This window comes from Prionailurus bengalensis, chromosome A1 (genome assembly GCF_016509475.1).
Source record: "Prionailurus bengalensis isolate Pbe53 chromosome A1, Fcat_Pben_1.1_paternal_pri, whole genome shotgun sequence".
Classification (NCBI taxonomy): Eukaryota; Metazoa; Chordata; class Mammalia; order Carnivora; family Felidae; genus Prionailurus; species Prionailurus bengalensis.
Window position 1 is genome coordinate 121,857,141 of NC_057343.1, and position 27,002 is coordinate 121,884,142.

The 27,002-nt window shown below is 40.9% G+C and overlaps 1 protein-coding gene across 6 annotated transcripts in view; it reads right to left on the reverse strand.

Moving 5' to 3' along the window:
- The window catches only part of PRELID2 (PRELI domain containing 2), a 68,211-nt gene extending 41,505 nt beyond the window's left edge, over positions 1 to 26,706 (reverse strand). Inside the window, exons 1-7 of one of the 6 annotated variants that reach the window (XM_043590035.1) lie at positions 26,550 to 26,658; positions 21,645 to 21,714; positions 20,205 to 20,296; positions 19,902 to 19,971; positions 12,945 to 13,002; positions 10,541 to 10,614; positions 7,991 to 8,151 (exon numbers count right to left, since the gene is read on the reverse strand). In XM_043590035.1, the coding sequence (XP_043445970.1) occupies positions 7,991 to 8,151; positions 10,541 to 10,614; positions 12,945 to 12,990 (281 nt within the window). In that variant the 5' untranslated portion in view covers positions 12,991 to 13,002; positions 19,902 to 19,971; positions 20,205 to 20,296; positions 21,645 to 21,714; positions 26,550 to 26,658. Of the gene's footprint in view, positions 1 to 7,990; positions 8,152 to 10,540; positions 10,615 to 12,944; positions 13,003 to 19,901; positions 19,972 to 20,204; positions 20,297 to 21,644; positions 21,715 to 26,549 lie in introns of all 6 variants that reach the window. The other 5 variants (XM_043590026.1, XM_043590043.1, XM_043590051.1 and 2 more) reach the window with 5 other exon arrangements.
- Positions 26,707 to 27,002: the final 296 nt, after the last annotated feature.

The window sequence follows — 27,002 nt, forward strand, 5'->3', positions numbered from 1 at the left end:
ACCTTTAGGTTGTTCTGCGGGATATCCATGCATGTGATAAAATACTGTCATTTTTAATACTCAACCTATTTATTTACTACAGATGTAAGTGCTGCAAGAAAGAAAATCTGATCAGCACCTCTAATCCAAAACAGGAAACAATGCGACACAATTTTGACACTAAACAGAGTCACTGAAGTCTCCCTTCTTCCTCCCTTCCTTCCACTAACAACACCTTCCTTGCATGAATTCAAGAAGGCCCTCAACTGAATTTTGTTCAAGAGGGTGTTTCTGGTAAAAAGTGTTTACCTGTTTGCTGAAGGGCCAGATTATCAACTGGTCATGCTATACAAAACTGACAGGTTTCAGCAGTATGTTTGCAGGATACTGACTAGTTACCAGGGGCTCCCAAATCTAAGTGCATGACAGAGTCACCTGAAGAACTTAAGAACCATTGATTCCCAAGAGACAGCCCCAGGCCTACACAACTAGAGCCAACACAATGAATCTACATGTTTAACCTTCCCCCTGAATCCTGCACCGATACACAGCCCAAACCAAAGGGCAAGGAGGATGAGAATAAAAAGTCAAAAGGCACCGACTAAGGTATGTCAAAAGTTCTTACTCATAAATGGCATTGGATGCTCCCCTAGCCCAACATCCTTGTTTCCGATTCAATCACCACCTCTATTTCAATAAAACAGCTTATTCTGCTTTTCAAAGTTAGTACCTTTAAGGGGCCCCCTCCCTTTGAAAACAGCATTTACTCACCATTAGTTCCAACAACTTTCATTGTCTACTGCCTTATACCCTCCAAGTATAGAGCATTCCCCTTTATTGTCTTATTAAATCTTCACATTATGAGGGAGTTCAGGTCAGCTTTGTCCCTTTTCCCAGAGTCAAACTGTATATATAAGTGATCAAGCAGCAAAAATCAGAAGCAAGGTCTCCTATTAACAGTTCAAGATTTCCTCTACGTTGAATCCCTACCAAATCATATTGGACGTTCCCACTTTGCACTTGCCCCTCCTGACAATTCCATCCCTTTTCACTTCCCTCAACCCCATTTCAGCCCATAAGAAGCAAGACCTGCCATTCAGTGAACAAATAACACAGAGCACTGTCTGCAAGCAGCTGAGCACTGACCTACAGTGTCCTCAGGATCCTAGTATACACAGGATGGGGAGGGTATCCTCAGTATACAACAGGATAGGGAGGCAGAGAAGACTCCAGCTATGTAAACACAAATATAAAAAGCACATGAGTACCTTTTCCTGGGCAGTGTAACTGAGCCAAAAATCAGATTCCTGCCCAGATGTCATATTTACACAGAAAAGGCCCTGTTGCTCAGTTTCTGCAACTGGCAGTGCATTCTGGTAATTGTCTGATCACCCACTGGTGCCCTGGAAATTAAGGCCAACATGAGCATAGGGAGTCATGTTTTGGGATGAATACGGTGGTATTTATCCAGGCTATTTGATAACTATACCCTCAAGCCCTTTACTGTTAGGAATGGAGCTTAGAAATAATTCCTAAGTAAAGTTAACAAAGCCAGAATATTTTAATACTTCAGTGAAAGCAAGTTTGAAGGCCAACCAAAAAGGCTGGTGCCCAACACACAGAAATCACCAAACTGTCAAATCTGCTACTAGGAAAAAAAAAAGCAAGGAAAAAATGGATACACACACACACACACACACACACACACACACACAAAATGCCCAACAATCAGCCCCTCAAAACATGCAACTTACACTATTTGTGATTCACCAGATGAACACTCAAGACTTCAGATGTTCTAACGCAGAAATTGAAAATAAAAAGTACAAAATGTTTTACATCTTATTAGAATGAAGAATATTCATGTGTGTAACTTCAATTATAATGAAAATTTTATGAACTAAAAACAGCTGCTCATCTCATTAATTTAATCTGGGTGTAAAGTCTGATTTGGGCATTTTTGTTCCTTTTACTACATTCCAGGAAGAACTTCTTTGATATTTCATAAATGTTTGTTGGATATATCCAATGTTATTAGCCCACGCTCTCCTAGACTGCCCATTTTAAATCTCAGAAATAAGGTTTATAAGCATCAGTGAATAAGCAAAAGCTAGATGGGTAAAGATACGGGCCACTAACATACTCAACGCTGAGCATGAGAGAATGGTCTGGTTCATCTAAAGCAAAAACAAACCCAGCTTGGCAACATCATCAACAGAGTGAGTCTCCACTGATGATAAGAACTAATACCTTGTTTCAAGATAACAGAAAAGTTATGACTTACCCCCGAACTCATACAGTTATGGTGAAAGAGCAAAGCCCAAGAAAATACTTTTACAAGGTAACTGTCTTTTTAGAATTGCTTGGATAAAGTAAACGTCCATCATTAAAGCCAAATCAAATGTGTATGCATTATATTCCCACATAGTACTGTAAAAATCAATTAGAAGGTAAAGAATCAGAAACCGCTGAATAGATATATTTTTGAAAATAGGACCAAACACAAAATAGTAAGAAATTAATAAGTTTATCTTCAAATGTAAGGTTTACGCAAGAGGAAAGCATGCCTCTCCCAGTGAGGAGCTCACAGCCCCAGAGCTGGTGTGCTTGAAGAAACGTGAAATCACAATGTAGCTCTTGCCCAAGAAGGTGCCACAAACTGCAGAGACATCAGCGGGAAGCCAAAACTGGATCTATCTGAGGAAACATTGATCAAGGCTTCTTGATCTTAAAAAAAAAAATGCCCATATTTCATTTTCTGGGTACAGTGGCTAGCCATTGTTCTCACATTCCGTGGCAAAGAATGGGAAAGAAAGTAATAATGTGTCCTTCTTTCTTTGATGTCCCCCCAAGACTACCCACTCATTTAGAATGTCTGCCTAAAATGCCTTGCTTAAATCCATGTCAAGAGCTAAGAAAACAAGTATCCTAAAGTCTAGATCACAACTATCATCACATCATCTCCTGCTCAGAAACCTTCATGTGGCTGCTGGTTACTGAATGGACAAGATCCCTCCTGCATAACCTGGGATCCAAAGCACTCTACAGTTTGATGTAAATCAATCCTTTATAAACATCCATATTCCTACCTCCCCACTTTGCTTGAGGTGGGATCCATGATACCTGGACTCACACCTTGGTGGCAACTTACTTTCATCGTGGGTAAGTTCTTTAACCTGAGCTTTAAAACACTGCAGGGGAAGGATCTAGCTTTGACCTTGACACAGTAGGTATCAATAAATATTGGCCTACTGTCTCAAAAATGTAAAAGAGAGTGTTTGGGACAGGACAAGAACATAACAAAGCAAAGAAAGAAGAAAAAAGTATAATTGGTCAAGCTTTTTTATGTAGCAATCTGATAATATGTATCAAAATATAACATTTGGCCCAGAAATCCAATTTTGCTCTATCTACCTTAAAAGGTTATTGAGTAAGTACAGAAATAGATAATTATAGGGACTTCATCACAGCATTATTTGTAACAACAAAAATATTGAGAAACAATCTAAATGCCAACAAGGGGGCTGGCTAGGTGGCTGAGTCAGTTAAGCATCAGACTTGATTTCAGCTCAGGTCATGATCTCATGGTTTGTGGGATCAAGCCCCACAGCAGGCTCTGCACCAAAAGCACAGAGACTGCTTGAGATTCTCTCTCTCTCTCTCTCTGTCTCTTTCAAAATAAATAACTTAAAAATAAATAAATAAATAAATAAATAAATAAATAAATAAAATGCCAATTAGGAATGAACAAAAAAAAATTATGTAAGCAGACACTATTGTTAGGTAATGAAAACTTTTTTCCACAAAACTGTTTAGTATTTTTAACAAGATGTATGTATCACATTTTCTAGGATCAGAGCATTTAAAAATAATTTTTAAAAAAGACACAAAGCAAAGAAGTCCTGAAGAATGTTTTCCTTGGATTCTCAGAGCCAATTATCAGTTTATGGATCATTGATAAAGGTTCAGATCAGAGTAGCCAATAGTCTGGATATTTGAGAAAAGAGAGGCTAAAACGAGACAGATGAAAGACTTTTGTTTTCTACATAAAATCAGACAATTCTGTCCTTTTACTACTCCCATGAACAAAAAAACAAAAAACAAAAAAACTCCTCTATTCTCTGGCCACAGCTTTTATACTTAATCTCAAACATCTATGTTTATGTGAAGCTCTTGCCTTGGGGAAGGCTGAGGAAAACAAACTATGGGGTAGTTCCAGGCAAACCCACCCCAGATGCTAATAAGATGTGGCATTCACACTCATTCAGTGTGGGGCTGGAGGATTTTAGAATTATCACTCAAGGACCAAAATTATGAGGAACAGTAACGATTTGCACAAGTGATGGGGCTGCGGAATGGATTTGAGATTTGGGAGTTCTAGTTATTTGAACTTGAGAGTCTTACTATTTCCATGAAAATGACAAGTGAACAAAAACTTCAAATCATACAGAATAACAAAAAACAGTAAATTATCCTCTGAAATCAGAGCTCACAGCAATAATCACTATTAACACCTGGTGCGTGTTATATTTTGCTTTTGTTTTTAAACTTATCTCAAAGAAATTATTTCTCACCCATTATATTGACAAAAAAATTTTAAAGGTATGTTAACTTTTGGCTATAGGGAAATGACCTCTCACCATAAACTTCACCCTTTTAAAGTGTATAGCTCATTGTTTTTGGTTTATTCAAAGTCATGCAACCCATCAACCATCAACACTAGTTCTGGAATATTCTCATCACCCCAAAAAGAAACTCCACACCCATTAGCAGTCACTGCTCTTTTCCTCCTTGCCCATGGCAACCATTAATCTATTTTCCATCCTGTGGATTTACCAATTCTGCAAATTTCAAATAAAATGACTCCTACAATATGTAGCCTTTTGTAACTGGCTTCTTCCACTTAGCATAATGTTTTCAAGCTTCACCCAAGTTATAGCATGGGTGAGAATTTCTTTCATTTTTATGGCTGAATAATATTCCATGTGTAAGTATACCACAATTGGTTATATAGTCATCAAGTGATAGACATTTGGTTTCCACATTCTGCCTATTATGAATAATGGTGCTATAAACACTCCTGTGTAAGTTTTTGTGTTTTCACAAAACACGTATGTTTTCAATATTGTACAGAATTGCTGGGTCAAGTGGTAACTGTTTCTTTTCTGAGGCACTGAAAAACTGGTTTCCATAACAGCTGTACCACTCACATCCCTATCAGTGCTGTGTAGGGCTCCGCTTTCTCCCCACCCTTTCCAACACTTGTTACCATGTGTCTTCTTTATTATAGCCATCCTAGCCATCAAGCCACACTTGAAGTGGTATCTCATTGTGATTGTGATTTGCACTTCTGGATGAATAACGATGTTGAGCATCTTTTGATGCACCTGTTGACCACCAACCTACGTTTCTGGAGGAGTATCTACTCAAACTTTTTGCCCATGTTTTAGTTAGACTTTTTGAAGATTCAAGTATAATTAACATACAGTGTTACATTAGTTTCAGGTGTACAATATGATTCAACAATTCTATATGTTACTCAGTGCTCATCACAATAAGTATACACTCTCATGTATTATGGATATATATATTATCAGATATATGGTTTACCAGTATCTTCTCCCATTCTCTGGAGTGTTTTTTGACCTTCTTGACAGTCCTTTGAAGCACAAAAGTTTTTAATTTTGATGTCAATTTCACCTATTTTGTCTTTTGTTGCTTGGACTGTGGGGTCACATCTAAGAAATCACTACCGGGGCACCTGGGTGGCTCAGTCGGTTAAGTGTCCGACTTCAGCTCAGGTCACGATCTCGCGGTATGTGAGTTCAAGCCCTGCGTCGGGCTCTGTGCTGACTTCTCAGAGCCTGGAGCCTGTTTCAGATTCTGTGTCTTCCTCTCTCTCTGACCCTCCCCCATTCATGCTCTGTCTCTCTCTGTCTCAAAAATAAATAAACGTTAAAAAAAATTTTTTTTAAAAAATAAGAAATCACTACCTAATCCAAGATCATAAACATTTTTGCCTATGTTTTCTCCTAAAAGTTTTATAGTCTTAACTCTCATTTAGGTCTTTGATCCATTTTGAATTAACTCTGTATTTTTTGTGAGACAGAAATCCAACTTAATGCTTTCGTTTGTGGATATCCAGTTGTGACAGCACCAATTTTTGAGGAGAATATTCTTTCCTCATGGAAAAGTCTTGGCATATAGCTTTTTAAAATCCTCCTTAAAGGTTCTATAGCTTGATGGTGGTCCTGGTTCCACAACTGTGTCAAAACTCTTTGAAATGTACATTTAGAACAATAAAATTATTGTATGTAAATAACACTCAATAAACCTAACAACTTTCACATATAGGACAAATAAGGGATCACATGCTTCACAAATACTATACTATCTGTAATAAAGACAAACTGGAAACCATCTGAACCTCTATCAAAAAAATATTTAAACAGATGTAGAACAATCACAGGATTGAATACCATGCAACAGTACAAAGGAATAAGCTAGGTTTTATATATATTAAATGTATCAAGTTCTGTTAAGCAAAAAAGATTAGTGTACAATGGCTGACACGGAATGAAAGCAACTATGTAAAAAAAAGACATACAAAACCAGGCTATACAGGCTCTGTGAATATACATGTAGTACCTAATGGTATCTCTTAAAAGTCTGGAAGAATACTTAGCACACTGATAACACTCGCTGCCTTTGGAGAGAACAAACAGGCCCCAAGACTGAACAGGGTGATCAGAAAGGAGTTGACAAAAATGAAGTATTGGGACCTCATCAAAATAAAAATCTTCTGCACAGCGAAGGAAACAATCAGCAAAACTAAAAGGCAATCGACAGAATGGGAGAAGATATTGGCAAATAACATATCAGATAAAGGGTTAGTATCCAAAATCTATAAAGAATTTATCAAACTCAACACCCAAAAAACAAATCATCTAGTGAAGAAATGGGCAAAAGACATGAATAGACACTTCTCCAAAGAAGACATCCAGATGGCCAAATGACATGTGAAAAAGTGCTCAACATCACTCATCATCTGGGAAATACAAATCAAAACCACAATGAGGTACCACCTCACACCTGTCAGAATGGCTAACATTAACAACTGAGGCAACAACAGATGTTGGCAAGGATGCAGAGAAAGAGAACCTCTTTTGCACTGCTGGTGGGAATGCAAGCTGGTGCAACCACTCTAGAAAACAGTATGGAGGTTCCTCAAAAAGTTAAAAATAAAACTACCCCATGACCCAGCAACTGCACTACTAGGCATTTATCCAAGGGATACATTGTACTGTTTTGAAGGGACACATGCACCCCCATGTTTTTAACAACACTATCAACAACAGCCAAAGTATGGAAAGAGCCCAAATGTCCATCGATGGATGAATGGTTAAAGATGTGGTATATATATACAATGGAGTATTACTCAGCAATCAAAAAGAATGAAATCTTGCCATTTGCAACTATGTGGATGGAACTAAAGGGTATTATGCTAAGCAAAATTAGTCAGAGAAAGACAAATATCATATGGCTTTACTCCTATGAGGACTTTAAGATACAAAACAGATGAACATAAGGGAAGGGAAGCAAAAATAAAAACACAGACGGGGACAAAACATAAGAGACTTTTAAATATAGAGAACAAACAGAGGGTTACTGGAGGGGTTGTGGGAGGGCTAATGGGTAAAGGGCTTAAGGAATATTCTCCTGAAATCATTGTTGCACCATGTGCTAACTAATTGGAAGTAAATTATAAAAAATAAATTATAGAGGAAAAAAAAAGGCAAGGAGTTGAACGCTGCTATTTTCCCCCATAGAGAAATCTACTTATTAACTACTTGTGTGATTACAGATAAATAATGTGTAACTTATGTAGTTGTAAACAGAGGTTGTAAGTATGCAATCAAAACTTTTTAATGTATGAGCTCATATGTGCATCCCTGCACCCAATACACACACACACACACACACACACACACACACACACAGGGGGTCTTACCAGTTTGGATTTTCCACACTTTCCCGGAAGACAGACTCTTCCTTCATGGATGCATACTGTGTCCATGTAAGGCAGTGACTCCGTATAGCCATGTTTCTTTCCTGAGGATTGAGCCACGATTCCTCTTCCAACTGGATACTAGGTACCTTTAAAATGCTCACCTGTCCAACAGAGAGTGGGTGGCTTTCTCAAATGAGGAAGGCCACAGAAGGATGGAGTCCAGAGTTGCATTTAGTCTTGGATAATTAAGAGGACAAGTGATCCTGATATACAAATGATGGCTCACCAATGGCTGTGACTTCTTGATAATCAAACATACCATGACCTTACTAAATGCTGGTGAGGACATGCAAATGACCCAGGATTTATGCGAGCTGTACAGTCTCTGGCCTGATTTCCCTAACTGCTAAACACTAAGCAAATTATCAGCCTCCTTCGTGTCTCCTCCAGGGCTGGTTATGGCCTTCTTAAATTGATGGACACTAATTGGGCCCACTTATGGGCTCACATGCAAGACAATATCAGATAAAATATTTTCTTCATTTTAAACTCTGTCCAATACCTTGAAATGTATGTTTTCTGAGGTGGAAGAGACATGGGAAACTACAAAGGCAGCACTGTACAAGTCAGAGGTGTCCTTAAATTATTTAAGAATTGAGATACAAGACAAAGTTGAATGTCTTTTTAAATAATAGATTCAAAGGGTGTATATAGGGCAAAGGCAGGGTATACACCCTGTAGAAAAAGCCAGTCATAATTTGTTGTATTCACTGCAACACATTTTAGCATCTGGAAAATAAAGTTCTTTTTCACTGTCATATCAGCCTTCTTTCCTCCAAAGAATATGACAGAATCTTAATCCAGGATAAGGAAGTGATAGAAGCCATCACTCTTTCTAATACAGCAAACAAGCACAGCAATATCATCTGCAAGCTAACTGGCTTCTACATCACCAAAGCAATCACTTCTGGGTAGAAATAATGATCTGAGACATTTTAAGAATCGCACATCAAGATGTTCTCCTCTTGGGGCGCCTGGGTGGCTTGGTCGGTTAAGCGTCCGACTTCAGCTCAGGTCATGATCTCACGGTCCGTGAGTTCGAGCCCCACGTCGGGCTCTGTGCTGACAGCTCAGAGCCTGGAGCCTGTTTCAGATTCTGTGTCTCCCTCTCTCTCTGCCCCTCCCCTGTTCATGCTCTGTCTCTCTCTGTGTCAAAAATAAATAAACATTAAAAAAAAAAAGATGTTCTCCTCTTATTTCCTAATGACTCAAAAAGGACTCTTGTCAATAATCCCTCCATGATTCAAGCAATGTTATTAAAAATTCCCACTTACCTCTGCCAACAATCACCAGAGTGCTTAAGGATTTCAAAGAGAGAAAACAACTTGCTATCATGAAGATTTCAACATCACCACCATTACTTTACAGAAATACACACAAAAAGACTTACAGAGAGCACTGAGAAGATTATAGTCCCTGAAATAACTGTATTCTCTGACAGTGACATAGAATCTGAAGCTTTTATCTTCCTTGCTGAAGATGAGACTAAATATTTACCATCTGTTTACTTCTGATCATTCTTATCTAAGAGTCTTATCTAACCACAGACAGATGAGAAAACATGGTCACTTCCTGCAAAATGTCTAAGACATCTTTAAAATAATTGTAGACCCTCTGGAAAACAGTATAGAGATTCCTCAAAAAATTAAAAATAGGCCTACCCTATGACCCAGCAATAGCACTGCTAGGAATTTACCCAAGGGATACAGGAGTGCTGATACATAGGGGCACTTGTACCCCAATGTTTATAGCAGCACTCTCAACAATAGCCAAATTATGGAAAGAGCCTAAGTGTCCATCAACTGATGAATGGATAAAGAAATTGTGGTTTATATACACAATGGAGTACTACGTGGCAATGAGAAAGAACGAAATATGGCCCTTTGTAGCAACATGGATGGAACTGGAGAGTGTGATGCTAAGTGAAATAAGCCATACAGAGAAAGACAGATACCATATGTTTTCACTCTTATGTGGATCCTGAGAAACTTAACAGAAACCCATGGGGGAGGAGAAGAAAAAAAAAAAAATAGGTTAGAGTGGGAGAGAGCCAAAGCATAAGAGACTCTTAAAAACTGAGAACAAACTGAGGGTTGATGGGGGTGGGAGGGAGGGGAGGGTGGGTGATGGGTAGTAAGGAGGGCACCTGTTGCGATGAGCACTGGGTGTTGTATGGAAACCAATTTGACAATAAATTTCATATATTGAAAAAAAATATAAAATAAAATAATTGTAGACCATCTCTATGTCCACTAAGAGCCCTCCACAAAAGAGAAGCAGAAACAGGAGGGGGGAAAAAAAACTATCTCCCGTGGCATCTGCCAAAACTGAGGTTAGATATGAGAGTGCTTTCTTCCTCTGAGGAGCTGTGAGGTCCAACTGGGAAAGTTCTAACACGCCTGGACATCAGAAAATGCCATCTCTTTCCAGGACTGTGTGAAAATCACCCAGTGTCACACCAAATCTGATTAAATTTTAAAATGAATTTACCTTCCTTAAAATTTCTGGAACCACATTCTGACAGACTGCAATCCTCTTTCTATAGATGATCCCTGTTGACACATCTAGAAACAGAAAATTTTTACACTCAAAAAATGTTTTAAGGATATGTACTCCTATCCTAATGAAAACAAAACTTTTCATTTTGAAGTCAGTTTTCTCTATGTAGAATTCCTAGAGAAAAATGTTTAACTCAAAACTCAGTTTCCCTGACCACTTTTCTGGGCCAAATCATTCCAAATACACTTATCTGTAATCAAGGAATAAGGGTGAGGCAGCTACTCACTCTGCATGCTCTAAAGTCAGAGAGAAAGAATCACAAACTGTTCACTGCTCTGGATTATCAATGTCAACACTCCAGTGACAAGGTCCAATGAGACCTCTGCTCAAATCCAATACAGATGTTTTCACAAGAATATGGAGAATCTGATTCTGCCACATTCTGCACCAAACATGTTTTCAAGCACAGATTTCTAGGTACACAATGTAAATCTACAATTAATTATATTAGCCAAAGTCTTCACTCATAAAGAAACAGATTCCCTGTGACTGGCACTACTCTGTTTTGGAGCAGAGTTTCCAAAAATGTAAAAAGCACACAATAAATGTGAATTAAGAAAAGGGGAGTCCAAGTCATAGAAAAAAATAAACTCTGAAGTATTCTCTTTTGGCCTGTAAATTATTGCGACTCAGCCAAGCTCCTGTAGGGTTTCTCAAATCTCTGGCTATAGTAGTAGCCCGGACAGTGCAAACATCCAGACTGCCCAGAAGCCACTGACAGGGTGAGGAGTGGGTTTGTCTCCTGCCCACTGGCCTTCCTTCAGCCAGCTTATCCAATGTTTGCAGCACACCCACTTAAAATGGATTAGCCACTCCTGCAGGCAACAATGCTCCCGTCAATGGTAGAAATCATAATTAATGTTCCTATACCACTTTGGAATACACATATTGTTCTTTCATTTGATCTTCATAACAACCTAAAGCAGGATTAATATTATTTTCCCATTTAATAAGCGAAGAAACAGAGCCTCGAAGAAGTTAGGTCATGCAGGGAGTAACAAAATCAAGGCTTGGAACCAGATTTCTCTGATGCCCCATCACAAGTTTCTCTCGCACTGAGTGCAGACACATGAAAAAAAATGTTTTTTAAAATCTATTAATAGAGTATGGACACAAAGAAAATACCTTCACAAGCAAAAGACAGTTTTTGTGTTTACCAAGCACAGAGAAGACTTCAGAGTCACGTAACAAACAGTGGCATCTCACACATTTTCTCAGAAGGCTCAAGAGTGTGTCAGAAGTGGGCCTGGGTGTCTCCAAATGTTTACACACTGATTATGTGCCTCACCAGAACTTCCTATGTGGCCCAGTTCTCAAGTCCAGGCAATGACAGTGAAAAATTATTCCAGGGAAATACAAATGACAGAGAGCAGTGGAGACTCCTACGCTCTAGTCTAGGGGTGAATAAACCTTTCCTGTAAAAGGCCAAATGGTAAATATTTTATGCTTTATGGTATGAACAGTCTTGTTGCAACAACTTAACTCTGCTCTTGTCGCCAAGAAGAAGCCATAGAAGATATGTAAACAAGTGGGCACGGCTGTATGTCAATAAAACTTTATTCACAAATTCAAGCAGGACAAGCATAGCTTGCCCACCCCTGCGCTGGTCAATATGGAATCATATTCTATAATATAATCACTTTACAATCACATCTTACATACATGCTACTAATCACAAATGGTTTGTCGTATATACAATGATACGTGAATATATTAGAGGGATATAGTCATGTGACCTTGGGCAATTTATTTAACCTCTCAGTACCTTGATTTCTTCATACATTAAAAGGCAGTAATAATAATACATATCCCAAACATTATTCTGCAGATTAAAGGAGTTAATAAGAGTGCCTGGCACATATTCAGTGCTCAGAAATGTTGGCTGTTACTATTGTCATCAGTCATTAATTGAGTGACAAAAGCATATTAAACAAGACTTCTACTGCTGCTTTAAATGCTGGGTACTCTTCTCTGTCACCTCAAATACAGAAATACACTTGTTCTCATATCTGTTTAAAAGGTAATAGGCTGGGGCGCCTGGGTGGCTCACTCAGTTAAGCGTCCGACTCTTGATCTCAGCTCAGGTCATGATCTCACAGTTTGTGAGTTCAAGCCCCACATCTGGATCTCCGCTGACAGTGTGGAGTCTAATTAGGATTCCCTCTCTCTCCCTCTCTCTGCCCTTCTCTTGCTCACTCTCTCTGTCTCTCTCTCAAAATAAAAAATAAACTTAAAAAAAGAAAAAAGAAAAATAGGCTACACACACACACACCTTGACAAACATCACTATTACTTAATGATCATCACTGAAGTGAGGTATATTCAGAGAACTTACCTCTTTTTTCCTCCACAGTTATTACAGAGATGACATTTTTATCCATGGGGTTGGGATACTAAATGAAAACACATAAAGAAGAATTACCATTCATCCTTCACCAAAATGAATTACCTCATAATAACCACAGTTATTTGCAGGAACGGTAAATATTTTCCAAGCAACTCTAAGGCCAGTTTTCAATCAAGGCCCTTCGTTGTACTACTTGGGCCCAGATAAGTAAGAAGCTATCATGAATTCAACTTGTATAAATCCAGGGGAAACCTTTAGATCCAACACAGCCCTGGGCAGAGAAGGGAGGCTTAGGTTAATCTAATTAATAAGTATTACTATTAGTATGGAACCAGCCTGGCCTAAATGAAGAGTGTCCTTGGTAGCAGGCACTGTGCTACATGCTTTACTCACTTACACGTTCTTGTTTATTTTTTTAAGTTTATTTATTTCGAGAGGGGGGTTGGTGGGGGGATGGGTGCAGAGAGAGAGAGAGAGAGAGAGAGAGAGAGAGAGAGAGAGAGAGAGAGAGAGAATCCCCAGCAGGCTCCATGCTGTCAGCATGGAGCCTGCCGTGGGGCTTGATCTCACAAACGATGAGATTGTAACCTGAGCCAAAATCAAGAGCTGGATGCTCAACTGACTGAGCCACCCAGGTGCCCCTATGTAACCTTGTTTAAATCCCAAAACAGCTTCTCTGCTGTGGCTGGGTCATATGTTATCATTACTTCATCTGCCAGAAACAGAAACTGGATAAAGGTTAGAGTTTAGGGTCACCCAGCTAGTTAGTGGGAGAGGCGTGAAATTAAACCAGGCCTAATACACACTGAACCTTCCACTATGATTGGGTACCACTGCCTGGCAGCTGGTTTAGCATCAGAGGAAAATAATCAGAAGTAGTCTACTCCAGGTGCTCAATGATCATTTATCTATTAATTGCCCAGAAAGACAATTTGGATAAAAGAAGGCTGGCAAAAGCTATCATTTTTGTCACAGGCAGTTTACATACATTATTTCATTTTAATTCTCAAAACAATACCATGAGGTAAATACTGCTTTTTCCCTTTCACATGTGAAAAATAAGGCCCGGATAAACTAAGTAATCTGCTCAAAATCACCCAGCTAGTTAGCACTGAGATTATAATCTACCCACAGATATTTTCTATTGCCTTCTAAACCTGCCTACCTAACCTACCCTTGAATGACCTCAGAATTACTCAAATCCAACCCTTTCTATTGCTCAGGTGCAAAGAGAAAGACTTCAGGGGTGAAAGTGACTTCCCCATAAGACAAGGGGGCCCCTGGTCCAAGCCTGCAGAGCACTCCTTGGGCTCTTTGCCCAAAGACTTACACTGCTTCATCATGTGATCAAACCTGCAAAGAAAATGACAGGAAGTCTTATCCAAGACATCAACAAGTGCCGAAGGGGAAGGAGAGCAGTGAAAAGGCTGAAGAGCAGGAAAAGGGGGGTCTTCTACTTGATGAACTTGAGCTTCAAGTCTCTGGAACCCCAGGAAGTGGTATATGTTACCCAGGGTGTGGGTCTCCCATATCTCACACAGGTACCTGCATGCACACGTGGGGGGGGGGGGGGGGGGAGGGGGTTGGCTAACTGATTGATTTCACAGAAAAGGGTCCATTACTTATGTTATTAAAGATATATGTGGCCCCAAAAGACACTGGATGAGAACAGAGACTCTATGAGAACAGGAATATGATCTATTTCAGTCACTCCTGTATCTCTACCACTAGCACAGTGTATGACATATAGTAGGCACTCAATAAATTTTTGCTGAATGAATGAATGATTAGGAAGATGAACCTCTTCCTCCCTCGCTCCCTAGGGGGCCAATTTAGAAAATAAACCTTATTTTGTTTGGAGAATGATCTATGAAGGGAACAGATGATCAGTTCTCTCTGGTCAGCCCTCAGTAGCCTTGACACTTCATCATGCCCATCCTGGCAACTGCAATCTTGATGAGTAATCAAAAAAACTGAGTTTTAAGTATTCATTCATTTTTGCTCCAGAAAAAAAATGCTCAAAATTATGGCCACTGGTTTCTTGAAGTTTAACTTTCAGATAGTGTCCATTAGGTAGGATCAAGTTTAGCTATTCTGTTCCTTGCAAGGGGCCTCACTTACAGAGCACCCCTCAAGCAAGGAAGGTATCTGAGCCTCACACAGATCCCTTGAATTGTGTGTTTGTGTGTGTGAATAGAAACTTTTGTGCCAAGATAAAATGCAAGTCTGAAAGTATTTCCTTGACTAGTCCTAGTCTGTTCGTTTTGCATTCATCAATACACCCTGAATGAATATTACAAATACACTGTAAGTTGTAGGAAGATTACTAAATTATGGAGGAGATCTGAAATGTAACCACCAGAGGAGGAGACTGATAAAAGCTTTCAAGTTCTAATTGCTTCACTAAATTATCAGTAAAATTCCCAAAGAATATGAACTCAGAAACTTCACACTTTAACATAATTTTAAGATTTTCTTATTAAGCCAAAGAGCATTGACTGAAACAATAGTGAAAATTCTTCATTTAAGAGGTTTTGAGTACCTACCATGCCAGGCACTGTTCTAGGCACTGAGGATATAGTAATGAAATAAAATTGCAGCCTCTTACAGAGTTTACGTGTTAGTTGGGGAAAAAAACAAGAAAAAAATAAACATATCAGGAGAAAATAAATCAAACTAAGGGATAATAGGGAGATGAGAAATTGTGGAAAGGCGTCATCATAAAATACTTAAGGGTCACTCAACAGACAATGCTTGTAAATAACAAGTAAAATGAAGGTTTTATTAGCCAAACACAAGAGATCCTGAATGGGAAAAGAAATGAGAGGTTTGTTTACAGTAACTAAATACCATGACATGAAAGGCATATATTTTAACTTTTTTAAAATGAAAGATTTATTATGTTGAGGCTCCCCCTATCTGGCATTACTTGAAATGATCTGACGCCACCTTGTGGTAACTTGAATATTCATGATTTAATTCACGAACATTTTTCTGAACTCTGGTTCACAAGGGGTTGAGAGAGGGAACACTCTCAAAGACGGTCATCAACAGGAATGCCAATTTGGGAAGGCAGGAAGCAGTGGACAGGTTTCTCTGGACATTTTTTCCAATGCGGTGTGACACTGGAACGGATCAAGCTAGGTCAGGATTAAGACCATCAAAGACTTACTGAGTATGCACTGTTCTACTATGCCCATGCCTGTATTAGAGGCTGCCATATGTATTATCTCATTTAGTACTTCCCCAAGTGAATAAACCAATCAACAACTATTAAGATAAGGAATCTCTGCATGAAAGGCATAATGGCAATGGCATAAACAGGGTCACACGGATTTTCCAATCCCCACTCCACGCTGGGGACTCTCATGGAAGCAAAGTGGTGTGAACACCCAGGTATCTGCCCAAGATGCGTGCTATCTCTGAACTTGGCTCAGTGGATCATAAGCTGCAGTCGCACAAAAATAATTACCACATGGGGGGCTGTGTACAGTCACCACATATGCCATATATTCTGGCTGACTTAAGGGATCTTCCAAGGTATACTTCACTTCATTTTGAACTTATTCATGAGTTTACGTTCTTTACCAAATGTGTAAACTAACTCCTTTTCCTTTTCCTGAGATACAAATCTATTGCAAATACCACAGTCTAACAAGGGTAAAATGGAGACTCTTCTACATTGTCATATACCTTGCTTTCAATTACTTTTTACACATCAATGGGTAAGAGGCCTAAATAAGTAAATAAATAAAAGGTTACAGGCCAAAAACTGCAAAACACTGGGTAAAAAGAGAAAATACACATTAAGACAAACACAGAGCTATGAAAAGTGAGAGGCCAAAAAATGGAGTCCATCCAATTACAGGAATTAACAGTCACTCTATTTGTGGGAAGAGTTTCATGACGATATAGTTATTTACCTTTCTTACTTACAAGGGAAAAATTATACAAGCTTTCATAAAGCTTACTGTTAAGAGTAAGGACTTTTTAAAATACCAACTTTCCAAAAGGCTCAGAAGTTAATGCCTGCCTTTTATAATACCCCTTCCCAAAAAAGAGTCAATGACCTCCAAAGGAGCCATTGTGTACCAACTTCTAAATGGCATCCAAGAGAGCACAAGGAAGCAACTCAGCGACAGAGCTGTGTTAGTCCTACAAAGGCCAAGAGGACCTAAAATAAGTCTGTATGTTAACATTTCTGTTTCATAAGCATTATGAGAATCTTTGCTCCTCAGGTTGCTTCCAAACATCCACATGCAAAGCAGGGGAGCTGCAGAAAAGAGATGTGGCATTTTAGTTAAACAAAAACATCACCAGGGACTGTGCCAAGTTTCCTTTATGACCTACATGCAATAGTCTATCTTAGAGGAAAGCAACGTTTATTTCATACAAAGATCAAATGAATCATCGATTATTCAAAATTTCAATGTTCAAGGACAAAACATTTTTAAGTCAATAAATTTCTGAATGCTTGTGCATCAGCCTTTCAGGACAATGGGATGATGAAGGAGAAAGAACAAAGGACAAGCAGACACACAGCCCATGATGCTGCCGTCTCTGGAGCCGGGGCGATGGACCACCAGAGGACATGCAAGGCCGTTCTGCCTGGAACAAGTTATGATTCTAAACAAAGGCCAACGACGTCACATCGCCTTTATTCATTCAAAAATGTCCTAATAATTGGTAATGACAACGTGAAGTTTCTTTGAAAGAAAATAATTGTGACACAAAGGAAAAGCCTCGTATCTCAACATTAAATGCATACATAAACCAGATGCATTTAAAGATAAAAAGTCTACAAAATAACTGACCAGTACTCTTTCAAAAGTGCCAGGGTCGGTCCGGAAATTTAAAAAAATAGAGGATCTGTCCCACACTGGGGGAGACTAAGACAGGACAACTAAATGCAATGTGGGATCCTGGACTGACTCCTAAACTGGAAAAAATGCTATTAGTTGACTACTGCCAAATCTGAATAAAGTCTGTAGATCAGTTAACATTTTATCGATGCTAATTCCCTGGCTTTAAAATCTATACAGTGGTTTGGGGAAGCTGGGTAAAGGCTACCCTGGAATTCTTTGTTTTACAACATTTTTTAAGTCAAATTACAGTTGAGCCTTGAACAACAGGGGTTTATAAAGTGTGGGTCCACTTCCATGTGGGTTTTCTTCCAATCAGGACAGTACTGTAAATGCATCCTTATGCCTTTCTCAACATTTTTTTCTCTAGCTCTCCAACCATCAAAATACAGTATATAATATATATATATATAACATACAAGATATGTGTTAATTGACTGTTCATTTCATCTGTAAGGTTTACAGTCAACAGCAGGCTACTAGTAGTTAAATTGGGGGGGGGGGGTCTAAAGTCACATAGATGCAGATTTTCAACTGTGTGGGGGCCAGTGTCCCTAAACATCATGTTGTTTAGGGTCAACTGTATTTCTAAATGAAAACTTAAGAAAAAAAAAAAAAAGTTAAAATGAAAATACAGAATGTTGGAAACAATTGAGTTTTAAAACCCAAGAGACTTCAGTCTGAAACCCATCTGTGAGAGTCTTGGGCAAAATGCTTTAATCTCAGCCTGCCTTAGTTTCTCCATCTGTGAAAATAGGGGGAAAAAATCCATCTCAGAGAGTTGTCACAGAAATTAAAGGGAACAATTTTATGTAAAGTGTAACACCTGGCATCATGCAGGTTCTCAATAAACAGTAGCAGTTTCTTGCTGATGAAGAATGAAAGGCTACATCTTTTAAAACTCAGTTTCAGGACTTCAGTGCTTATCTTGCAATTTACTGTGGTGTGGTATTAAAGCATACTCCTAGTATCCATCTGCAAACTAAATATATGTAGGTGATGATTTAAGAGTCTTTAGAGGGGTGCCTGGGTGGCTCAGTCGGTTGAGCGTCCGACTTCGGCTCAGGTCATGAGCTCGCAGTCCGTGAGTTCGAGCCCTGCGTCAGGCTCTGTGCTGACAGCTCAGAGCCTGGAGCCTGTTGCAGATTCTGTGTCTCCTTCTCTCGCTGACCCTTCCCCATTCATGCTCTGTCTCTGTCTCAAAAATAAATAAACGTTAAAAAAAAAAAAAGAATCATTAAAACAGGCGCACCTGGCTCAGTCGGCTGAGCATCAGACTTTGGCTCAAGTCCCACATCGGGCTCTTTGCTGAGAGCTCAGAGCCTGGAGCCTGCTTCGCATTCTGTGTCTCCTCTCTCTCTCTGCCCCTCCCCGACTCACCCTCTGTCTCTCTCAAAAATAAACATAAAAAAATTTTTTTAATAAATAAATAAAATAAAAATCATTAAAACATATTTCTTTTCCTAGAATAAAACTTCAAAGCTCATGCTTTCCCAATTCAGAGTCCATGTGACAAGAACTCCTGACAATCCCTCCCTACTAGATTAGGGAAGGCATTGAGTCAGGAAAGTACTAGAGAGTACTGACATTTTTGAAAAGGCAACAAAGTCTTTCTAAGCACTCTAAAAGCTCTCATAGATTAATAATTAAAAATGGGGTGCCTGGTTGGCTCAGTCAGTGGAGTGTGTGATCTCAGGGTCGTGAGTTCGACCCCATGGTGGGTGTCAAGATTACTTAAAAATAAAATATTATTTAAAAAGATAGGATCCTTTCCTCACACTCTGTATCTGTAACATGCCCCTGAGAAAGCATTTATCACAAAAATTAATGTATTTCCTCTGTCCCCTTGAGGGCTGGGGCCATGTTTTATTAATCTCATCTCCTAGAGGCAAAAAGATGCACAAACTTACTATAAGTGTCCATTAGTAGACCTAGGAAAAGTTTTATTACCAGTACTTTAATAGTTAAGAATCATCCTACCTTTTATAAACTTATTAAGCCACAACCACCAATAGATAAGTTTCCAAGTACAGTTTATGATTCAAATAACATTTAAAAAACAAGTCAGAATTCAAATGTGCACCTTTATTCCTGTTCTTTCTTCTCTTTATTACTCCAAGTTGGTAAAGGTTTCTGCAGACTACTCCTCTCAGCTTTTTATTTCCAGGTTCATGGAATAAATGTAAGAAATTATTGTTGTTAGTATTACTCTCAAGATTTTTAACAAGTACTGTACTTCAAAAGCACCTACTGTGTGCCAATGCATGCAACTATGTGCGTTATCCTCTTAATTTCCCCCAACAATTCCAGAAGACAGTGACTATTATCTTACTCTGCAGATGAGGAAACCGAGGCATAGAAAAAGAGCTGACTTGCCCAAACTCACACAGCTAGAAGCACTCGGTCCCCCCGGCTGATGTCAGAGCCCGTACTCTTCCCGTTTGCACCATTCTGCTTCGTGTCGTACCTAATCTTCTTCTAGGAGAATTGAGGATAGGAAGATAAAAGAAAGACTATTACAGCGTAAGTAAAAAGATAAACAACCATTATGTTAAACGAGGCTTATCATTCATCAAAACACGGATTTTGGAAATATGGGTTTACCCCAAGTATTTCAGGAGCTCTGCAGGAAGAGATGTTCTACACAACTAAGTGTCAGATTTGCAAGGGAGAAAAGATAGGATCAGAAATGGAAACATTATTAATTGCCCAATCAACTTTCTACTCTAAATGGAAATAGCCATTCATAAATCGCCTTTATGAGTGTAAGGGTAAACACTCAAACCATTTGTTCAGCACATCAGGCTCCTGGCGAGAATAAATAAAACCCGAGGCCGCTGTTTTGAAGCAAAGAAATTATTTTGATCTGTCCATTTTATTACAATACCCTAAGTAAGGACATGTTACTGAGACCCACAACAACTTCAGTGTGAAATCACATAGGGCCAAATTCCTGAATACTGCATTTCCTTATCCACTCAGCAAGGATTTGGTGAGCACCTACTATGTTCCAGGATCTCTTTGGGTGCTTGTGATGCATGAGGAATAAACAGTAGAGTGTAAGCCCATGAACCTCACACTCTATTCACCATGATTCTTTGGCCTACAGCACAGAAAGAAAATTAACCTGAACAACTCTATAGTACAAAAAACTCTTAATGTCTCTGGCCTTATTTGAGAATAAACAAGAAAATCCAGTCAACACAAAGGCCCTCTGGGTCCTTTTTAATAACTTTAAGTTTGAAATAGACAAAACTGAACAAGTGTTTGAATCTAACTGGTGAACGCAAGCTCAGTAAACAGACTGGCGTGAGCTTGTAAGAGATGAGTGAGCTTCTAGACTGCTACACTCATCCATGCAACTTTGTGTTCTCTTTGTAGCTGGTTTTAAATAAAGGAAAGGAAACAGCTATAAGTGATAAGACCTAGAAAGGTAAGAGATCATACAAAGAAAGAAACCAAAATACACTGTCAGGCACACTGACAATATACCTCATTGAAACTACAGTTTAGCATCTGATAAATAAACCATTTGGGGTTTCATAGCATACCTACCTAAGAGTTCATTGGGAAACACTATATTCCATGAACAAAGAGTACTCTGCGGTGTTTGTTTTCAAGGTACCACTCAGCTTTGAAAGCATGTAGCTAATATTTTGCCTGTGGTATCCAACAGGCAGGTGTAAGAAGAGCAAACATTCCTCAGGTTTTAAAAATAGTAGTATATTATAACTTGGAAGGCAAGTCCTAACATACCAAAAGACGTAGATCAGTAGACTCTATTTAAAATAGAACGTTCTCAGTGCTGAAGCAGCTTCAAACATACCATTGTGAAAAATCAGATTAAATGCTTCCCAGAGATCCTCATATGATTGTCCCTTCTGCCAAGTGCCTTCCTTTGAAAAAAAATACATACAGACTAAAAGAAATATAAAAGTATGTTTAGCCAAAAAGATCATTCTTACTATCTTACACTTATAAAAAGCTAATGCTTGTCAGACTGTTACACATTTGATCCTCACAACACTCCTAGGAGATAGGTGGTAAGGTACATGGCACTGCTGTTTCACAGATATGAAATTAAGACAGGAGGTTTGCTGTATAGAGTTGTGCATGTTGCTCACTGCACAAGGTCTTCCAATCTAGCAGGATGGTGGGCACAGGGCTACAGCCACCTAGAGGAAGGAGTGCTGAGACAGAACAGGCACCAGACTTGGGCCCCCACACCCAGGAAATGGCTAACAAGCCACAATAACCCAGTCTTCTAGCAATGCCTGCAGGTGCTTCTTGCCATCAGAAACTAAGGCCAAATGCCAGAAGCCCCAAGCTCCAAACAAGCCCCCATGACCCAGTTTTCAACGAGTCTGATCCAGTTCAGACACTGTGCTAACCTTCCAGCACCAAAAGGGATGGACACTCCCCTGTGAAAACCCAACCACCTGAGCCAAGATAGACCCAGTGATGAATTTCCACTGAGTTTTCCCCTTATTCTAATACTAAAAACCACCCAGGGATAGGAACTTAACACGCTGATTAGACATGCAACTCAAGAAGAAGCAAGAAGCATTGACCTTTAAGTGCACAAGCCACCCCCCCCCCAAAAAAAAAAAACAGAACAAAAGAAAAACCCACCCCTACACATTTGGACATCACCCTTTTCAGCCTAGGCTGCCTTAAAACCCTCCCAGACCTCTCCTTGGGAACCCAGCCTACAGACTCTGTGCTGTCTCCCTTCTGCTGGAGCCAACCCAATAAAGCTTTGCCAGGAACTCCCACTCAGCCCTACTCAATTTCTATGGCTACCCCAAGAGCCTGATTGGGTAACAGCCATTGTTGCTAATTTGCATAAATGCCCCCATTTACTTTCCACTAGCCCCATTTACTGGGAGTTCGTGGGGTCGACCACTAAGATGGTGCCTCTTTCTTTTTTTTCGATTTTATCTAAATCCAAGTTAGTTAACATAGAGTGTAATAATAGTTTCAGGAGTCTAATTTAGTGATTCATCACTTACATATGACACCCAGTGCTCATCCCAACAAGTGCCCTCCTTAATGCCCATCACCCATTTAGAAGATCCCCCCACCCCACACCTCTCCAGCAACGCTCAGTTTGTTCTCTGTAATTAAGAGTATCTTGCGATGTGCTTCCCTCTCTTTTTCTCTTATTTTTCCTTCCCTTCCCCTGTGTTCATTGTTGTGTTTCTTAAATTCCACCTATAAGTGAAATCATGTATTTATCTTTCTCTGACTGCCTTTAGATGATACCTCTTCCTAATTTGCACTAGGGCCCGATACAGACTGGTGAAAACTGTGTCCCTAGGCCACCCAAAAACTGCTTTTAAAGGGGAAGGCACAATGATGGCCATCCATCTACTGACTTCCAGTTCATGGCTTCAAGTAATGTAAGACGAAAATTCTCACAGCAAACGGATTTATTGACATCTCATAATTTAGTGACTCACATAGCCCCTTCCAGGGATCTCTACGGCACTCTCTGAAGGAGTGCTTTGTGAACACAAAGAATGGAAGTGTATGGGGCTCAGGAGTGGCTGAGCTGGTTGAGCATCTGACTTCGGCTCAGGTCATGATCTCACAGTCCATGAGTTCAAGCCCTGCACTGAGCTCTGTGTTGACAACTCAGAGCCTGGAGCCTGCCTTAGATTCTGTGTCTCCCTCTCTCTCTGCCCCTCCCCTGCTCGCACTCTCTCTCTCTCTCTCAAAAATAAATAAATATTTTTTAAAAATAAATTTAAAAAAAAGAATGGAAGTGTAGTATCATCTGCAGTGCTTACATCATTCCACTGCTAGGTCTTTTCTGAAAATGTTCTCCTTTCCCTGAAACCCTACCTTCTAAAATATCCTCCTCAGGCCTTATTTACTATGTGCCAGGCACTTGGCCAAGTTTTTTACAAGCAATCTTCCACACTGTAACTGAATGCAGCTAAGTGACTTCAGCTAGAAGACACTGGCACACAAAAACCACCCAGCTGAGCCCAGTCAACAGAATTATGAGAATGAAAGGTCTACCACTGCTTTAATCCACTGCATCACAGGGGTGATTTGTTACATAGCAACAGAAACCTGAGACACTATATTCTCTCACTGTACCACACATCAAAGCTATACCCCTACATCAGGCACAACGGGTCCACCAAGATAAAATAAGTCCTGAGAATAGACAGAAGAAAACTGAAATTGGATAAAGAGCACAGCAAAGATGATTCTGGAACATTTTATCCCCTCAGTAGTCATCGGAATGCCTATTATGTGGAAGGCAGCACAGTCTGGGGGACTAGGGGTGTAGACTTAGGATTCAGATGTGCTGAAATCTTGGCTCTCCCAGCTGCTGGCCATGGGAACTTGGAAAAGATTCTCAAATCCTCTGAATCTCAGGTTTTCTACGTAATGAAATGGAAGTCAGTCCTAACTGCTTGCAGCTGCTGGAAGAGGTAGATACGATAATGTATGAAAGCACTTCCTCCCCCTCTCTTCTTGCCTGAGAAAGTCCTACTCACACATCAGCCATCATTTCACACAGGCCATTTGTTTGACAAAGCCTTTCCTCGTGGCCACCGTGTGGGACCTTAGCAGGCCTTCCCCGCTATATTTGGTCCCAGTAACATAAACTTTCTCTGTAAATACATATCATCAATTTTAAGTACGTATTCATCTGTTGGCCATTTATTAACGTCAGCCTCACTTACAAGACACCATCAGCCCCACGAAAAGAGGGTCTATCTGTTGTGTCCTAGCACCAAGCCCAGTACAAAGAAGAAAAGCATTTAGCCCAGAAGCATGACCACATGAACAATACTCTCTAAAAGAGAGCATGCCATTGTGCTATGTGCTTCTGCAGGCATGAGTCTAATGAGACAAAAAGAGATGTGCAGCAGTAACTATCCAATGCTGGAGAAGATAGTCAATGATTTTGATCTGGATCAAGTGCCCTTCCAGGTCTGACAAGGCAAAGATCAGCTCCTGAGGAGTGCAATCCAGAAGGCATTCCAAGGGAGCAGTGGCATTAGAGAATCCACACTCCCAACTTCCTAAGAAAAAATGGAGAGTTGTTGGGGTGCCTGGGTGGCTCAGTTGGTTGAGTGTCTGACTTCGGCTCAGGTCATGATCTCACAGTTTGTGGGTTTGAGCCCCGCTTCAGGCTCTGTGCTGACACCTGGGAGCCTGGAGCCTGTTTGAGATTCTGTGTCTCCCTCTCTCTCAAAAGTAAATAAACATAATTTTTTTTTTTTAATGGAGAGTTGGCTGTTTCTCTTTTGGGCCCAGAAGTCTGGCCTAAGGCAAAGTCTACACTAGATCCACAATTCAAGCTTTCATTCATTTAGTCATTCATCAATGATCCGATTTTTAGTGAGCACCTACTAGCTGCTAGGCACTATTCTAGATACTGAAGATCTATCAACAAGCTGACATTCTCCCCCCAAAAAGACTTCTATGGCAACACCATGTTACCCAGAGTCCTACAATCCTTGGCTTGGGTCCCGAACTGTATCACCTCCTCATGTGAAGGTCAGGTCTTATCACTTAAAAAATTAACTTCCTCGGGACCTGGGTGGCTCACTCCATTGAGCGACTGACTTCAGCTCAGGTCATGATCTTGTCATTCATGAATCCAAGCCCAGGGTTGAGCTCTGTGCTGAAAGCTCAGAGCCTGGAGCCTGCTTCAGATTCTGTTATCTGCACACAGCACCCCGCCCCCCCCCCCCCCACCTCGCTGTCCTGTGCGCGCGCTCTCTCAAAAATAAACAAACATTAATTTAAAAAAAAACTAACTTCCTCTCCCCTTATCTCCCTTTGATGGCTTGCGAGTTGTATAAGGAGTGCACTGCTTGGTGGCTGCTACCCAAGGCAAGTTACAAGTCTGGCAAACCTTGTCTAAGAACATGAAAGCTGAAGGGGAACCTAAAATATCTTCTGATACAACACTCTTAGAAGCAGAAACTGCGTCTGAAGAGAAGAGACGCTTGACCACGTGAAGGAACTGAAGGCAGAGACAGACAAGAGTCCAGGAGTCCCAGCTCCCTGGCCTGGGTGCTTTCAGTTTCTCAACGAAATTTCCCCTTCTATTACCATGAGCACAGTCCTCGGAGGAGCCCTGAGAAAAGACGGCCACTGAACACCGAGACTGGGGTGTAGTTAGAGCAGCACAAACAACTACAACACTTTAGAGGCCTTCCATCAGTGAGTTTCCATGAATTATCTCACTTGAGTCCTCGGAACTAACCCTTTCACTTAGTACTATTATGTCCCCATTTCGCAGATCACAAAACCAAGGCACAGAGAGGGTAAGCAATCTGCCCCAAGTCCCACAGCCACCTCCACTGGGATGATAGAGCCACAATGCTGGGGAACCTAGGGTGATGGCTTCCGCGGTCCCCACTAGCTTTTAAGGGGTCCATGAGGTACTAGAAAGATCCACAAGTCCTGTGCAGCCTCAAGCAGGCTCCAGAACTTGCGTTCCCTGCCACTCCGGGACAGGGTGTGAACGTGGCGCCGCGCACCACGAAGGGGAGCCCTCGAGGAAATCCACTCCCACCCCCGCCCTGCATATCCCGAAGCGAACCCTGCATCTGGAGCGCGAGAAAGGGAGGGGTGGGGGGGAGGGACTCCCGCGGGGGGTCGTGGCGGGGGCCCGGACAGGGCCGGGCGCCCCGAGCGCGGACGGCTGGGCCAGGGCTCCCGGGTGCCGCGCGTCCGGGCCGGAGTGGGCGGGTACCTTTCGGAGGAAGCTGGCGACCACCTGCTCGAAGGGGTACTTGTACACCTGGCGCACGTCCACCGTGACCCCCATCCCCGCGCGCCGGGCGCCGGGCTCGCCCCGGGCCGCAGGCGTCCACACCCGCCCCGCCGAAGGGGCGAGGGTTTTTTTTTTTTTTCCTGCCTTTTCAAACTTTCGAAACTTTATTGTCCCCCCCCGGAGAAACGGACAGGCGGTCGCGCCCCGCCCCCTTCCGCCCCGCGGAAGATATATAGAGGCTTGTGAGCGGCGGGGGGAGGGGGGGCGCAGCTGCGGCGGCTTGGGGCCCGCGCGCACCTGAAGCGGCCCGCCCTGCCTGCAGGGCCCGTGACCCCACAGCTCCGCGCCCCGCGGCCTGGCCCTGAGCTCCGGTGCCGTCCCGCCCCTGAGCCTCGCACTCAGCAGCCCTAAGAAAAGGATCATAAATACGGA